Source organism: Callithrix jacchus, chromosome 9, assembly GCF_049354715.1.
Source record: "Callithrix jacchus isolate 240 chromosome 9, calJac240_pri, whole genome shotgun sequence".
In the NCBI taxonomy this organism is placed as follows: domain Eukaryota; kingdom Metazoa; phylum Chordata; class Mammalia; order Primates; family Cebidae; genus Callithrix; species Callithrix jacchus.
In genome coordinates, this window is record NC_133510.1 from 83,933,278 (window position 1) to 83,951,455 (window position 18,178).

The 18,178-nt window shown below is 33.8% G+C and overlaps 1 protein-coding gene across 5 annotated transcripts in view; it reads left to right on the plus strand.

The window, feature by feature from the left end:
- Nucleotides 1-18,178, plus strand: part of ACSS3 (acyl-CoA synthetase short chain family member 3) — a 163,566-nt gene that overhangs the window by 132,845 nt on the left and 12,543 nt on the right. For 2 of the 5 annotated variants that reach the window (XM_002752792.7, XM_054238691.2), the window contains 2 exons: nucleotides 8,037-8,118; nucleotides 10,585-10,707. In XM_002752792.7, the coding sequence (XP_002752838.4) occupies nucleotides 8,037-8,118; nucleotides 10,585-10,707 (205 nt within the window). Of the gene's footprint in view, nucleotides 1-8,036; nucleotides 8,119-10,584; nucleotides 13,158-14,698; nucleotides 14,741-16,712; nucleotides 16,757-18,178 lie in introns of all 5 variants that reach the window. The other 3 variants (XR_013521949.1, XR_013521948.1, XR_013521947.1) reach the window with 3 other exon arrangements.

Here is an 18,178-nt window from a genome sequence, read left to right on the forward strand (position 1 = left end):
TCAACCTGAAAATTATTCACATATCCCAATTGCTGCCTGCAGTATGTGTAGGATGATTTTATGTTTGACATCTGTAACAGTTCCCATTACATATCTGATGACTCATTTGTGTAGGTTCACATTTAGAAATAGGAATGCATGGAAACAAACAAGTAAACAAAAACCAAAAAAACCTTTGGACCCACTTAGATTTTTCGACATTCTTTTTTATGTCATTCTAGAAATCACTGCTTTGTTCTCCTGGGGACCCCTTGGCTAGAAGAAGGTGGTCATTTTAGCAATCCCTAAACTACCATAGGCCTTAGGATATAATAAAAAGGAATCCTGCAGTTTTAGTGTTTTATTGGGTTACTTTCATTCATAGAATTTATCTTTCTAGTAGAAGAGAGAACTTCATGTCCACATGAATGTTAGAAAATTCTTTTCATTTGGAAACCTACTCCAGGCAGTTAATTTAGTAGGAAAGTTATGGTATCTGAATTCCTATGAATACAAAATACTCATGAATTTTAGAGGTGTTCCTATAATTGCATCCAGAGCTCCAAAGTGCAGAAATAAAACTATGAGTCAGTAATTTCCAGGCAACAGAGAGCAGGGCATGAAAGAAAATTTTAACTGCAATTGCCTTTCTCTGTAGCACAGTGCTCACTGTTACTAAAGCCATAGGTCTCTGGCTCTTTCTCTCTGATGGGCAAACATTTTTCTCTGACCAGATCCATTGTTGCTCTTGGAAATGTGGCCTGTTCACCCTGTGCTGTGCCCTGCAGGCCATAGTGGGTGGGGTGTGAGGGAGTTATATGGAATGGTCCCAGTGGCTTTTACTTTAGTGCCTGCCAATTTCTCATTCTTCAGATATGGTTAACAATATCTGTTTACACGTTTACAGCTTTGAGTGATTCAGTCACTATGTTACCATCTTGGGAAAGAGCCAGGGAAGCTTTCTTTTCATCTAGGTGTCCTTTCAGTATAACTAAGCATGTCACATACTTATAATCCTGTTCCTTTCTAAATCTCATATATAGTTTGGAGTATGATATTTTATTAGCCTTATAACAACACTATGAGGTAGGCAATGGACAGACATTATCTTCCTCATTCTAGACATGAGAGATTAGGCAACATTAGTAGTTGCACAGCTGGAGCTTACATTATTACCTAGTCTTTTGTCTGCTCCAAGGGAAAGAAATTATGTTCAGTCTCTTCTGCAGAGATAAAAAGTAACTTCATGTAAAAATCTCAAGAAAATCCTAAGGACACCATAGGAAATACTTATGGTGCAAAGTTGGGATTTACCCCAGATCTCTCTGGGGAACAGGTTTCATTTTATTTCTATTGCTATGGAAATTCCAAATGGAGCAGTGAAAATAGACCATCTTTTTTCTAGGATAGGAAGCATCTAAGAGTTTAATATTTCAGATTCGCCAGGAATGTGTTACCTTCTAGGGTGATGGACATCCTTTTTCCTGACCTAGTTGTTTAAGGATGTCTCAGCACTCTGATGCTTCCCTTCCCTCAGGGTATCCCTGTTGCCTCAGTTATTCACTTTTCCCCTTCAGAATGGTCTCTTAGGAAAGGAAATTCTCTAAGAGAACTCTCAATTCATAATTGGATGAGTTGTACCAAAGCCCTCTTTCACTCTGTTTGGCAGAGTTGGGCAAGGTATCAAGGGTGGTAGCATTTGCTTTCAAATTTGAAGGGTGAGTATAGATATTAACTGGTTCATTTCTTAGTATTTTTGCATCTTTCCCTTCCTTCTGCCAATCCAACATACTTTTACATTCTTGTAACTACGTTAAAAAAATTCTTTCTCTGTAACTTTAGAAAAAGAGCCCCAGTGCACCCATTGTTCCAGAAAAAAGACCCTCACTTAATGTGTAATAATCCTTAGCAATAAGTAGAAAGATGTTAATTTGGAATATTGCAAAAAAAAAAAAAAAACTGCTATAGCTCATATGTACCTAATGTCTATCTGAAACTTATTGATGCCTTTTCCATGTTTTCATTCAGTGATCATATTTTCTTCTCACATGTTTGCATATATGTGTGTATATATATGTATATACATAATACACACATACACACACACACACACACACACACACACACACAGCAGTCCCTATCATCTGTAGTTTCACTTTGTGCGATTTCAGTTACCTGTGGTGGACCACAGTCCAAAATTATTAAATGGAAGATTTCAGAAATAAATAATTCACATGTTTTAAATTGCACACCAGGAGTAGGTGATGCATTCTTGTACTGTCCCCCTTAGTCCCGCCAGGATGTGACTCAGCCCTTTGTCCAGTGCATCCATGTTGTCTACACTACTGACCTTTAATCACTTAGTAGCCATCTTGGTTATCAAATCAGCTGTCAAGGTGTTGCAGTTCTTATGTACAACTAACCTTTATTTTACTTAATGACGGCCCTAAAGCTCACTAGAAGTGATGCTGGCATATTGTTCTAAGTGCTCTATTTTGACATTAGTTGTTTCTGTTCATCTCTTATTGTGCCTAATTTATAAATTATACTTTATCATAGCTTTGTATACATAGGAAAAACATATGTAGGGATCAGTAGTAACATGCTTTCAGGCACCCACTGGGAGGCCTGGAACATATTCCATGTAGATAAAGGGGAAATACTTTGTGTGTGTGTGTGTGTGCGTGTGTGTGTCTGTATGTGTGTATAAAAACAAATGCTTCCAGTTCTGAATCCTTTTTCCCCACTTTTTCTTAGGACTATTGTATAGTTTCCTTTAGGAGTCTCTCTTTACAGATCTTTTTCAATATTCAAATGACCGCATTTGATTTTTTAACATACCACATCTTGCTAGTGAGGAACAGAAAGCATGTTCTTATTTTATTCTACCAATTACCAATTGCAATTTCATGTCTTGCTTTTTAGCCTGATCCTCAGTTAGACTTGTGAATAATGAAGTAGTTTTCTGAAAGCATCTCAGAAAGAACTTGGGGCAAACATACATGCTATTTCCAGCAGGTTCACACCTTGCATAGGGATAAAAACTTCTCTTCCAAGTGCTACTGGCAGGGCAGAGTTTAACCACCTTCTGTAAAGTTCACCTGATGAACACTTGAATGGTTGCATTAGATATTATTTCATTAACCTAATGGAGTAGACATCATTCACTATCCTCCCTATCTGTATTCTAAAAATACCAAATTTCTTCTTCTTGTGCTCACAAAATACTAGGATCTCCATACGTCTGTGACCATTGTTTATATCCTGTTTCATTAATGCATAGCACAGTGCATGAGGAATACCAAACACCTAACAAATATGGATTGAAGGAAGAAAATGAATGTATGTGTTAACACATAAATAATAAATGAATGAATAAGGCAATTGAATAACTCCTCTTGTGTTTTCTTCTCTACTGTTCAAATCTCTGTCCTCTCTCTCTACTGGTTACTTCTGTTCAAATTTTTCTCATCCTAAATCAAACTGCCTCTGTGCGTTAAGCAACTGACATATACATCTTCCAGTCACCTAATTTTTAAAAGGTATAGTCTAACCTTACTGCTCCTACTTACTTTCTGTTTATTCCTTAATCACTGCAGCTCTTGCTTTCCCTACTCCAATGAAATGACAATTGTGAAAAAATTCAGAACATCTTAATTACTGAGTTCCATGATCATCACTGCATCCACTTTCAAACAAATTTTATACTTCATTTGACCTTGTTTAATACTTGGTCATTATTAAAACTGTATTCTAGTGGCTTTTTAGAAAGTGCTTTTTCCTGGATCTCATATATTTCTTTTTCCTCTTTTATACTCTCTCCCTGAATCATCTTAACAATTTCTAAGATTTCTGTAATTATCTGGCTACACATGGTGAGCATATCACTATATCTATCCAGGCTCATCTCTCTTCTGATTTCAGACATGTATTTATTAACACATTACTTGATAGCTCCATTTATGATGCCACAGGTTGCTAAAACTCAGTATCTAACCAAATTCTCTATCACCTATCTACTTTTACAAATCCCAGAATGCGACCTCTCTTGAAAATACTGCTTTTACTACATTACACACTTTGTGTTGGCATCACTATTAATCTAGAATAGAAACTTTAGAGTCAGCTTTGATTCCTCTCTTTTCTTCATCCCTCACATTTAATTTTCATCCTTTTACTGTGGCTTCTTCTTATCTAGTTCATCACACCTGCTTCAGTATTCTTCCTAGAACAAAGGTCCAATAACATCTTTTGTTTTTTAAAAGCCTTTGGTAACATGGCTTTAACATGTCCTACTGTACTAGTTAGGGTTCTCTGAAGAAGTAGAACCAATAGGATGTGTACACACACACACACACACACACACACACACACACACACACACACGTATAGAGAGGGAGAAATATTTGTTTTAATGAATTGGTTCATGCAGTTGCGAAAGCTAGCAAGTATAAAATTTGCAGGACAGGCCAGCAGGCTGAAGACCCAGGAAAAGTTGTAGTTTGACTATGAAGGCAGAATTCCCTCTTCCACCTTGAAGGTCAGACTTTTTTTCAATTAAGGCCGTCAACTTATTGGATGAAGCCCAGTCACATTATGAAGGATAATCTGATTTACCATAAGTCTACTGATTTGATGTTAATTTCATGTAAAAAAATACCTGTACAGAAACACCTAAAATGCTTGTCCAAATATCTGGGTACCCTGGGCAAGCTAAATTGATGCTTAGAATTAGCCTTCACACCTATTCATAATTTTGAGAACTATTTACACACACACACACACACACACACACACACACTGTAAGTGTTGATTAGACTGAGCAGGCTATTTATATTTGTGTGCTCATTATCCACTTTATTTTTTCAAGCCCTTATGCTGTACCTTATATATTTTAAGAAATCATTATCTATTTGCTGGTTAACTGACTGAATGGAAAGAATAAATGAAACAGAGAAACAGAAGAAACACATGAAGGGAAGGAAGGGTTCAGGAATGTTGGTCACACAACATGAAGTGTCTTTCTTTCTTACTACTTTTTCAGCTTCATGAACCTATTCAAGATTGAAATCATAGATCACTTTCTGCATGTCAAATTCTTTGAGCTCACTCTTTTCTCATGTTTCTTTTGTACAAAATGTCTGCACCATATTACATATATTGAATTATTTGTTAGATGCCTCTACAAGATGATTTGAATGATACCAGCACCTACTTTTGTCCTTTCGCTATTCTGGGACCTCATTCTTCTCATTTTATCTCTTTTACTACTTCCCCCACTTCTCACTCTTTTTCTTTTTCTCTCCCCTGTCATCTTTCAGCCCCATGTGTCATATTTAATAGCAATAACCTCTATAATCCAAAGGGAACCAACTAGACATATGATATCCCTCTATAAGGGTGGCTTTAATTCCAAAGAGAAAGTGAAGTGCTGATATTTTCTATTCTTAATGATTAAGATTAAAGGTACTTTCAGGTATGCTTAGGATGACCAATTTTTATCACTGAAGTACATTTTAGGTTGGGCTTTCCATTGAACAGAGAGGTTTTAATATTTGTTTACTAACCTTCCAATAATTGGGTAAAGCCAAAAACCCTCCTGGGAAACACAGTCAAGTTTTACATTAAATTTCTGGGGGTTCAAAAAGTCCTCAGTGTTCATACACCCTATACTGTGTTATTCTTAATTCCCAGGTTCTACAGATCTATATGTAAACTTATTCAGATCTTTCTTGTAAGAATGGGAGATGATATGAAAATGTGTTTTTTCCTTGTTCTTCAGAAACGTGCACATATTTAAAGTTTGGTACAACATCTCTGGAAGCTGGTGTCCTTAAGGCTTATTTTTTTCTGGGAGATGGCTACCTATGCTTTCATCCTGTAGGCATGAATTAATTATAAGAATATACTCTATCTGCTACAAATTGCTAGCACCATAATTTTTCTTGAGAAGCAAGAAGAAATACAGGTTAGCAGGGCATCTTCTTTTAAAAATAGAGGTTGCAAACCTATCTGACTTCTGGAAAGTGTGAGATTTTCTCTTTCTCTCTGTAACATTCTTTCTGTAAAATGCCATCCTCTTGGTCCTGGGTAAACACTCTGAATTAGGTTCATACTAGGCTACCTGGACACTCAGCTCATGTATAAAGCACCAAATACTAACTTATTTGGGTAGAATTACTAGCAGGAGTCTCTGCTATGAGCAGATAGTGTGTTGATGCTGGTGGACCAAAATGTTTGATTTGGGGTAGATAAAATGGGGAAAAAGTGCCTGTTTAATATATGTTTTTTGATATGCATAAATCTCATCATGGGCTGTTCAGATATTTGGATAAGCATTCCTGTATATCAGCAATCAGATGGAATTAAAAAGCAGCTGTTCTCATTGTACCTGGCATGTGCACCATAATTTGCTTCAGACTCCACCACTCTCTGTTGCCCTCAATCCATAAGAAATGTTATTTGCCATTGATGATCACAGATACCTCTTCTTTTTCTTTAGTATAGTAGAGAGATAATTTCCAATACCCAGGTATATGTCAAAAATGGCATCATGAAATTCAGAAAAACCCTATATATTGTGATATATTTCTTGGGAAAACTGAAAATTTTCTCTTATTTAATATGCAAACAGAATGCATCTTTGTCAGGTTTATTATCATTTATTTTATATACAGTTTACTTCACTCACTAATGTTATCTTTCTCTGCCTGTATTGGCTGCAACTTACCACTTTTTCCTAGGGTCCTCTTCACTTCTTAACCTTCAGCATCCTAAAAGTGCTGCTAAATAGATTTTAGTAGTTGTTATAGTCATACTATATTTCAGTATTTAAAAATCGATGATTTTACTTTTTTTTGTAAAATATTAACAAAACAAACTGATGAAGTGAAATTATCTATATGGTTATTTGCAAGTATTTACATAGTAAAATCAGTTAAAGATCCTGGAGCGATTATTGGCTTCAACCTATTGCCTTCACACAGATTTAGCAAACAGAAATAATAACAACAGCAATAGCAACACAACAGCATTTCTTTGGATTCTTTTATGGATTACAAAATACCCTTACGTGCATTTTATGTAACACGAAGTCCAGAAATGCTGATGTAACATATTTCCTCTGTCTTAAAATAATTTTAAATAAAGAGCATCTAGCAAGGAAAAAGTTCTCCCCAAGATTACTACTGGAAGGCTGGACATTATAGAAATGGGCCATATCTGCTGCGCTGCCCAGGGAGGCATCGGCAGCTGCTTCCATTTGTAACAGCATTTTGTTCCTGACAGAATGTGAGAATGAAAGTCAGTGCCATGAAGTTCTAATGTTGAAGTGGCCATGTGACCACACTACTTTCTTTTGCGCTGTCAGACTCGCAGACATTGCTGTGGGGAGTGTGTGTGATGTCTTATGTGGACAGTAGCCATCTCTACTACATTTTCAATTTTCTTGGCATCAGAACTATGCATTTACGAGCGAGTACTTCCTACAAGGAACAAATATGAGAATTTTATTTATTTATGTAAACATAGATAGATACATACATATGTACATAGATACATACATACATAGATATATAAACAAATAAATCTATGAGGTTAAGCCCTTGCCATAAGTAAAACTCCTGTTTAACACTATAAATTAAAGAAGTATAAGGAGGAAGTTTCCTGAAAACAAAAGATACATAGTTCTGTGTATTTTATATACTGAAGGATTTCCATGTGTTTATAGAAGTAATTTAGTGACAAATATTTTGGTTCTTTTTGGTGAGTATTATGCTTTTCATTGAAACGATGATTGTTGCTAATAATTATTTGACTTCGCATATTTGTGCCTTTTGTGCACTTTCCAGAGACTAAAGTCATTCTTCAACAATTCTGCTGTACAGTGCTCAGCTACATATACCTCAATTAGACATGATCTGTCCAGATTTAGGAATTATATTTCAATGCAGGATTTGAATTGTAATTATCCATCATGGTAGAAAAATAATAGTTCTAATCAACCTGTCTTTATCACCACTTTCATCATAATTTTAACGTCTCTGTTTTTATATAAGGTTGCCATTGCCACCTGGGGCTTTTTCAGGACTCTGGAAGAATCAGGAAGCATTCAAGCATTTATACTTTGAAAAATTTCCCGTAAGAACTTTAATATGCTTTTTTAATTTTTAAATGTGCTTTTCTATAATTCTTGTCTATTAAGTTGAGAAATTTGCTCCTAGAATCATAGATCAAAAAGAAACTTTTAAAGGTTATCTGGACTAGTTTCCAGCTCTCAAGGATAAGAATGCCCAACTTACAATTATCTAAATAAATCATTTTTACACTTATTGTCAGTCTCTGGACATAGAAATTTCTTTGTTTTTCTTAACAGCTTTTCCTGGAATTTAATAGTCCTCAGTATCAGGAATGTTTTTGTTACATAAAAATGTTTTTTGGACTTTTTATATTGTTTCTTCCACTGGATTCCTCTGTGTACCAACAGATAAGAGAGCAACAAATCAGAATTATAGAATGTGATTAAGACTCCTTAACCTCTTTTTTTATTGGTTATATGAGCAAAATCCATTTAGCTGCCCCGAAGTCATATTTTTCCATTTCTTCATCTATTTTTGACAGCATTTCTCAAATGTTCTCTGAGTTCTTTATTTTAAAATCTCATTTTAAAAATACAGTTACAGGACAGAAACAGTGTACTGAAGCCCCACACCCAGTGTTCTGGATAACAAAAAGCGCCTTCCTGTTTCACATTCTGTCATTGTGTGAAACTTTGTACTCCATGGCAATGTGTGTTATGTTTATAACAGCATTTCATGATAAACACATCAGGGTCTGCTCACATCATCTTTCTGTTGTCCCTCTACTGCCCCCACAACAGGGACACCTCATCTTCATTTTTCACTAAGTAAAATTCTGAATGATTTTGACTAAAATGAGAATACTGGGTAATAGCTCAGTATTAGATATTCTGATGAGAATACTGAGTCTCAGAAATCTAAGAAACACAATAGTGGCTTTCCAGGATTTGTACTAAAGTCCATGCTCATAAACATAGGTATAACTCAGAAGCATTAGGAAAAAATATTTTTTCTACTTATTTTTCTTCATTGTTCTTATTCTGTGATTTCTAGACCAGCAAAAATGTTCTGAGTGACTAAAAATTAAATTTCATACTTACTATTAAATTTTAAAAATTCCAATCATTCAGAATTTTTACTAAAAAAGTTTGCCAAAGTATTTAGCATTTTATCTTTATTATTTGTTAGTGAAGGACAGATAACCTAATCAACTGGACAAATGACAAGAATTAAAATAGCTTTCTTTAGAAAGAAATGGCAGCATTGAATGACCTTAATAGCTAAGATTTAACATCCCCTGATAGAGTGTGGCAGGGATAATTTGTCAGTATAGTTAACTCTAGTAAGCCCAATCTATCCACCTGACAGGGCAACAGTTAAATCATCAGAGAGCAGGTGGTAGATATGATTGATTATAGCCTGACAATGGCAAATGATATGTGCATGTGGTTTTAACATGATCACCTTTAACACCAAAATCTCCCTCAAAGCCCCTGTTTATGGCTAAACTATGTGAAGTGACTCTGTACTCTGTTTACCTGATCTCAAACCTCTTATTTGAGAAATTAATAACAGTAGCACAGAAGGGTTGAGTAACTTCCCTTGAGTTCACATAGGTGAGAAGTGAGGGAACTGAGACTTGAAACAGAAGAGTTGGGCTCGGGAGTTCATGCCCTAAACTGCTACTCTAGTGTGCCTATCTAATATTAATAAAAGTATTAATTGCAATAAAATTATTGAGAGCTCATGATGTATCCAAGTCTGTCCTCTTTCATTTTTATACACTGTTTCATGTATGTTTCACAGAAACCTTATAAGGCAGAGCTCATTATTCCCTTTAATGGATGAGAATACTGAGTTTCAGAAAGTCTGAGAAATACAATAGTGGCTTTCCAGGATTTGCACTAAAGTCCACGCTCATAAACATAAGTTCAAAATAACTAAGAAGCACTAGGAAAAATATTTTTTCTACTTTTTATTCTTCATTATTCTTATTCTACTGTGATTTCTAGACCAGCAAAAAAGTTCTTTGAGTGACTAAAAATTAAATTTTGTACTCACTATTAAATTTCACTGAAGTTTGAGTCCAATCTTAACCCATATTAATAAACTAGTGCTGTATTGTGAAATTATTCATTGGGAGCTTTAAAGCTGTTAAAAAGTAATACCATTAAAGAAGAAATGTATCAAAGAATTACTTTGCAATACCAAAGTATATTAGAATTAGTATTGAGCTATTACTCCTCTATTAAAAAAAAGAAATTGGGATCATAAACTTTACAAATCTATATTCAAACACTTAAAACATCTCTAAAAACAGTTTAACTTATTCTTGGCTATTAGAGGAGCAAAGAGTTTCTAGTGCACTTCCCAGATAACAAGTAGTTTAATTTCCTAGTCTGATTATGAAAAAAGGCAAATGTTCACAGCAAATCCATTTCATTACACTGTATATTTTACCAAGTTTAAAATGATTACATTATTTAATGGTACACACTAATCAAACATTATTTATTTTTGTTTTCAGGGATATTACGATACCATGGATGCTGGCTACATGGATGAAGAAGGCTATGTGTATGTTATGTCTCGAATGGATGATGTAATAAATGTCGCAGGTCACAGAATTTCTGCAGGTGCCATTGAAGAGGTACTGATGAATATTGGTATTCTATTCCAAGTAGTGTTTAGACACAGAGCTGAACTGAAAACAATATTGAGGTTATTTCACTTGGAAAATACCACACCTTTCATTCGCCGCAGAGGCTAGGTTACTCTTGTATCTCTCTCACTGAATGTAAATTCTCTCTTTTAGATTTTCATATTTTCTACGCTCTCCCATCCCTGGGTGGTAGTGAAGAGTGTTAAACACTTACACATATTTGTTTTTTTATGGGAGAGCCTGTGTACATTTGCTACTTAATACTTGCTACTTGAATGCCTCTAGCTTCTTGATTTACTCGTGTTTAATCATCAGGTTTGCATACCGTCTTTAAGTGGTGTGGGATTTAAACATTTTATTGTACTTTTAAATCCTGAGAATTTTCTTCCAATGTAAGTCACATAAAGCCTCCAGAACAGGTTTCTACAAAAGTGTTTTAAAAACATACTCCTATGGAGTAAAGTCTACTTTATTGTCATACAATACTGTGCGTTTTTATACTTACCCAGTTTCTTGTAACCATCACCAGGGAAAGAGTACAAAACAATTTCAACACTGTCAAAGAATTCCCTCATAATGTCACCTTTGTATTCTGACTCTAGTAACCTTGTTTTTTCTCCATTTCTATGTTTTAGCCTTCTCTCCAATTTTATATAAATAGATTATACAGTACTGTAAACTTTGAGATTGGGTTACTTAATTTAGGAAAATACATTTTAGTTCCTTTCAAGTTGTTGCATTTATTAAGTATTTGCCTTGTTGTATTGCTGTGTAGAATTTCATTATGTGGGTGTACTAACAAGTTCATATGTTTGTTCATCCATTAAAGGACATATGGATTATTTCTAGTTTATAGCAATTATAAATAGGGCTGTTATACACATTTGAATATGAGTGTTTGTATAAAAATGTTTTTACTTCTCTCAGATAAATACCTGTAGTGGGTTTTCTGAGTTATATGTTATGTGTATGTTTAAGGTTATGAGAAACCACCAAAGTGTTTTCCCGTGTGACTGTGATATTTTACATAGGTACCAGTAGTATTTAAGAGTTCATAACATTTTCCTATTCTTTCTAGAACTTGATAGTGTCATTACTTTTTATTAAACCATTCTACTGGGTGAGTAATAGTTTCTCATTGTGCATTTGATTTGCATTTCCATAATAACCAATGATATTGAGCATCTTTTCACAAGCTTATTTGCCATCCATAAATCTTTTTTGATGAGATATCTGTTAAAATCTTCAGCTCATTTTCTTTTTTAATTTGTTTCTTTTTTATTGTTCAGTTTTGTAAATTCTTTATATATTCTGAATACAAGTTTTTTATCTGATATGCAGTGTGCAATTTTTTTTCTAGTTTCTGGATGATCTTTTTATTTTGTTAAAAGTTCCCATAAAAGAGAAAAATAAGTTTTCATTTTGATGAAGTCTAATTTATCACATTTTTCTTTTACAGATTATGATATTGGTATTGTATATAAAAACTCCTGACTGTCACAAAGATTTTGTCTTCTAAGAGTTCAATAGTTTTATGTTTTACAGTTTTATATTTATATTATTTAAATTTAAATTTGAGTTAATTTTTTTAATATAGTACAAGTGTAGTTTGATGAATAATTTTTTAGTGGATGCCAGTTGTTCTAGTTGAAAACACTGCCCTTTCTCCATTGAATTGCCTGTGCATCTTTGTCAAAAATCAGGTAATAATATTGGAGTGAGTCTATTTCTAGAATATCTTATCTATTTCATTGATCTATGTGTTTATATTATACCAATACTATACCGTCTTGACACTGTAGCTTTGTAGTATATCTCAGAGTTGAATAATATGAGTCCTCCACATCTGCTCTTCTTTTTCAGTCTTGTTGAAGCTATACTAGTTCCTTTATGTATTCCGTGTATATATTAGAATAAGGTTTTCTATAGCTACAATGAACCCGTACATAAATATTGATTGATATTGTGTTAAAACCATATATTGATTGGAGAAAAATTGCTATTTCAAACTTACTGAGTTGAATCCACAAGTTTTGTATATTTCTTTCTTCAGGACTTCTTTGGTATGTTCCCTTAATACTTTGTACTTTTTAGCATACAGATTCTGAACAAGTTTTGCTACGTTTATACCTAAGTATTTAATTTTTTTAGCTATTGTAAATAGTATTTTTTAAAACTTTGGTTTCGAATTTTTCATTGCTAGTGGATAGAAATACTACCGACCTTTTCGTAGACTGATATGTAACCTATAATCTTGTTTAATTGGCTTGCTAGCTCTAGCAGTATTTTTGGTAGACTTGTTGAGACTTCCTATGTAAACAATTATGTGTCAATAAAAACAGTTGTATTACTTTCTTTCCAATCTGAATTTTTTTTTATGTCTTTTTCTTGCCTTTTGGAACTGGCTAGAACTTCGAGTATGATGTTGAATAAAACTGGTAAGAGTGGAATCCCTTGTCTTGTTCCTGATCTTAGGGTAAATGCAAGAATGGTGCTAATTGTAGGTATTTCTGTAAATATGCATTTTATCAAACTGAATAAATTGTTTTCTCTTTCTAATTTGCTGAAGTGTTATTTTTAATTATGAATTAAATTTGAATTTTATCAAATTTTTTCTGCCTTTATTGATAGAAACTTTTTTTTAACTCTGTTATATGAATTACATTAAATAATTTTCAGCTATTGAACCAGTCTTGCATTTCTGGGACAAACTTTACATGATTGAAATGAATTATTGTTTTTATACATTGATTGGTTTAATCAATAGTGATTTTCCTTATTCTGAAATCTACTGTTTGTGATCATCATATAGGCCTTCTCCTTTTTGAATCATATTTGAATCTTGATCTGTTTCCACTTTTTCATTTTTAATCTCTCTGTATTACGTTTCCTTTGGGTTTCTTGTAGACAGCATTGACTTAGATAATATGGTCAGTATATATTTGTTTTTATCCAGTCTGACAATCTCCATCATTTAACTAGTGTTTTCAGATGATTTGCATTTAATTATTGATATATATCTGTCTACCAGTTTATTATTTTCAATTATTCTCTTTTTCATTCTCTCATTTCATTCTCTCCTCTTTTCTCTTTTAAGTTCTTTTGGTTCATTTTTTGTAGCTTTTATTAATTTGCTGAGAACGTCTGTGATTCCATTCATGCCAAGAGATTCTGCCCATTCTTCTTGGGTCGTGTTTACTATTTGGTTTTTAATATTCATCTTTGTTAACTTTATCCTGAATGTGAAAATGAGGTGTTTGGGTCAAAGACAGACTTTTTTGATAAGAGTGTCATTTCCCCTTTACCCTAGGTCTTATTATGACCCAATGGCAACTTTTCCTATATGAGTAGCCAGATTCTCCATAAATTAAGGGTAAAAAAATGATTTTTCTGGACTTATAAAAGGGAGCGAGGCAGTCATCCTTCCTAAAGGATCTTCTTAAAGACATAATGTCTTTTACCAAAACTCTAATTGTTTAATATGTAAGTAAAATAGCCCCAGGAGCTAGATAGCTCTGTGTGTCTCCATTTTTACAACCTGGAAATATTTCCAGCTCCTGGGAATTAATCTTTTCTAGCAGGTAAATACCTAAGAAGACAGTGAGCCAGTCTCCCCAGCTCCTTGGGAGTTTATTTTAGTCTGGACTATACACATTTGGCCTTGACAGGTAAATTAAAGTTTTATTATCGTTTAAGATCTGAGCAATTCATTAAGCAAATGACTATAGATCTAATTTTTCTGATGTTTGAAGAGACTCAGCAAGCTAGGGCTTTTTATAGGAGCACTGAGAAATCTAGAGTTTTATTTCTCCATAGTTGAAATAGCTAAGTTAAAATTTTTGATGACTCTAATATTTGGATAATCCTGGGTTTGGTATCTAGCGATTGTCATTTCTTAAAAAGATGTTTAGATTTTCCTGATAACTGTTATGTTTATTTTAGATCTTATCCCAAGTATTATTTTTTTATTGTACTTTAGGTTCTGGAGTACATGTGCAGATCATGCCGGATTGTTGCCTAGGTACACACATAGCAATGTGGTTTGCTGCCCCCATTCCCCCGTCACCTACATCTGGCATTTCTCCTAATATTATCCCTCCCAGACCTCCCCATACTCCTGCTGTCTCTCCCTTGGCACCCCCCAACAGACCCCAGTGTGTGATGCTCCCCTCCCTGTGTCCCTGTGTTCTCATTTTTCAACACCCACCTATGAGTGAGAACATGCGGTGTTTGATTTTCTGTTCTTGTGTCAGTTTGCTGAGAATGAGGGTTTCCAGATTCATCCTACAACATAAGAGTCTGGATCCTATTTAAACCCTTAGGAGTTTTGTTCTTGTGGCTATTTATTTTAGGAAGTAGGCAGCAGAGTTAGGATGAGACTACATAGCCTTACCCACTTTCTATGGATTGTGGTTTCACTGTCAATTTAGTTTTCAAAGCTTTTGTCTATTTGGATATTCTGCATATACGATCATGTTGTTTGTGAACAAATACAGTTTGATATCTTCTTTCTCAATCTGTATACCTTTTACCTTACTTTCTTATTGTAGCAGCTAGTATGATGTTTTCTTTCTTGTTTTGTTGCAGTAGCCAATATGATGTTGAAAATTTAGTTGCGAGAGGAGACAATATAAGCAAAATAAATGACAACAGTGATGCCAGGGCTAGAAGACAGGAATTAGGAATGTTTTGGTATAAGGTACTTGCTCTATCTATGAAGTGTTATTCGAGTGTGGACGTTTTTTGTTCTTCTTAGTTGTTGAATGAAGTGGTCTATTGAAGTCATTTGTGTTCAGGTGATTGATGATACTGTTGAACTCAACTATTTCTTTACTATGTGCCCAGTAGATATGTCAAATTTGAACAGAGGGGCATCAAAGTCTTGAATCAAATAATATTTGATTCATCTATTTCTCCTTCCAGTTCTATCAGTTTTTGCCTGATATACTTTGATGCTCTAAGGATTTTCATGCCTTTTTGGGTTATTGACTTCTTCATTATTGTGTAATGCTCTTTATCCTTGATAAATGTTCTTGCTCTGAAGTTTGCTGTGCTTGAAATTAACATAGCTACTTCTCCTTATAAAATGAGCATGGCATCACTTTCTCTTTCCCTTTACTTTTAATCTATATGTATTTTTATATTTAAAATGAGTTTCTTTCAGACAACATACAATTGAGGCTTGATTTTTGATCCGTTTTCTGATAATCTGCCTTTTAATTGGTATATTTAGATCATTGATGTCAAGTGATCATTAATATAACTGAATTAATATTTACCATATTTGTTATTGTTTTCTGTTTGTTGCCCTTACTCTTTGTTTCTATTTCTGTCTTTCTTTTTCTACATTTTGTGGTTATAATTGAGCATTTTATATTATGTCATTTGCTCTCCTTTCTTAATATATTAAATATATTTTTTTAAAGTTGTTTCAGTGGTTGCCCTACTGTATGCAATATATGTTTACAACTAACCAAGTCCAGACTCAGATAATACTGTATTACTTCATAAGCAGAGCAAATACCTTATAATAACAAAATATTTCTAATTCCTACAGTCTGGCCCTTGCATCACTGCTGTCATTCACTTATTTATACAGAGCATATATGTATATGCATATACACACATTGTTGCTATTATTATTTTTAACAAACTTATCTGTAAGGTAAATTGATAACAAGAAAAATAAAGTTTTTTATTTTACTTTTGTTTATTCATTTCTAATGCACTTTCTTTATTTTTATACAAGTTTCTGACTTATTTTCCTTGTGTCTGAATAACTTAACATTTCTTGCAAAGCAGGTATACTGACAACACATTCCCTTAATGTTTGTTTGTATGAAAAAGTCTTTATTTTTCCTTAATTTTTGAAGGATAATTTTCTGCAGTATAGCAATCTAGAATTCTGTAATTCTAGAATTAATGGTATTTTTTCCCTCTTGATGCTTTGAATATTTCACTCCACTTTCTTCTTTTTTATGTGGTTCCTAAAGAGAAGTCACATGTGATCCTTATCTTTTCTTCTCTCTATAAATAGGTAAGGTGTTTCTGCCTCCACTCTGGCTTTCTGTAGAATTTTTTTCTTTATTTTAGAATGTTTTAATGAAAGGTTTAAAATGAGATTAAATTACACATTTTTCAAAAAAAAAGAATGTTTGAAATTTGAATATGATATGCCTACATGTAGGATTTTTTTTGTATTTGTCTTGATGTTTTCTGCAATTCTTAGATTTATGATTTTGTTTCAGCATTAATTTGCAGGACATTCTCAGTCATTATTTCTTCATATGTTGCTTCTGTTCTCGTTACTGCTATTATGTGTTCGTTACAGCTTTTGTACTTGCTCTGGTTCTTGGGTATTTTGTTCTGTTTGGCGATTTTTTTCCCATCTTTTTCTCTTTGATTCTTGGTTTTGGAGGTTTCTATTGATATAGCCTCAAGCTCCAAGTTTCTTCCTTCAGCCATGTCTAGTTTACAGTTTGGCTGAAGGAAGGAATAAGCCCGCCAAAGACATTCTTTATTTTTGATACAGTAATATTTATAGCATATTACAAATATTTTCTTAGAATTTCAATCTCTGCTTAGCTTACATTAATCATCTATTATTGCAAGTTGTCTACTTTTGTCCATTAACGTCCTTATCATATTATAGTTTTAAAAAAGATCATATTCAGATAATTTCAATATTCCTGCCATATGAAACTGTTTCTAATGCTTATTTAGTGTTTTCAAACTGTGTGTGTGTGGGGCGGGGGGTTTGTTGTTTCGGATTTTTTTTTTTTTTTTTTTTTTTTTTGCCTTTTAGTGAGCCTTGTAATAGTTTGTTGAAATACTGAGATAATGTACCATGTAAAAAGAACTTCAGTATATAGGCTTTTATTGATATAGTGGTAAGATGTGGGGAGAGGAAAAGTATTCTGTAGTCCTATGATTACATGTCAGTTTTTTGATGAACATGTATCCCTAGACTGAACTTCATCAGTTTTTGTAGATATTTTTCCTTCTTGGTTAAAATAGGTTGAATAAAGGGGGCTGGAATTGGATCTTTCTTTTCTCCTATGTCAATTAGGCTCTGAGAAAACTGTAGTAGTTAGGTTCTGTTATAGAATAGTTTCTTTAAAGTATAGACCCTATAAAGAGGAACACAGTGTTTCGTCATACAGCTCAGGTTTTCCAACCTTGGCACTTGTTCCTGTAGATGTTTCTGCTCCAATAAATTGTGTTTTCTTGTATTTACTCTCCAGTTTTGGGGTCAGTGGTTTTCCCTGTAAACTTACTCTCTGACAAATCTAAGAAAAACTGTTTTTTTTTTTTCCCCAGTTTGTATAACTTTCTACTTGTTAAAATGCAGTGGTGAATTCTAAGCTTCTTACCTGTAGTACTAAAACCAGAGGTCCCTCTTCCCTTTTTGGTTCATAAAACTCTCCTTTGCTGTTGTGGGTAGGGAGTCAGGGCTTTG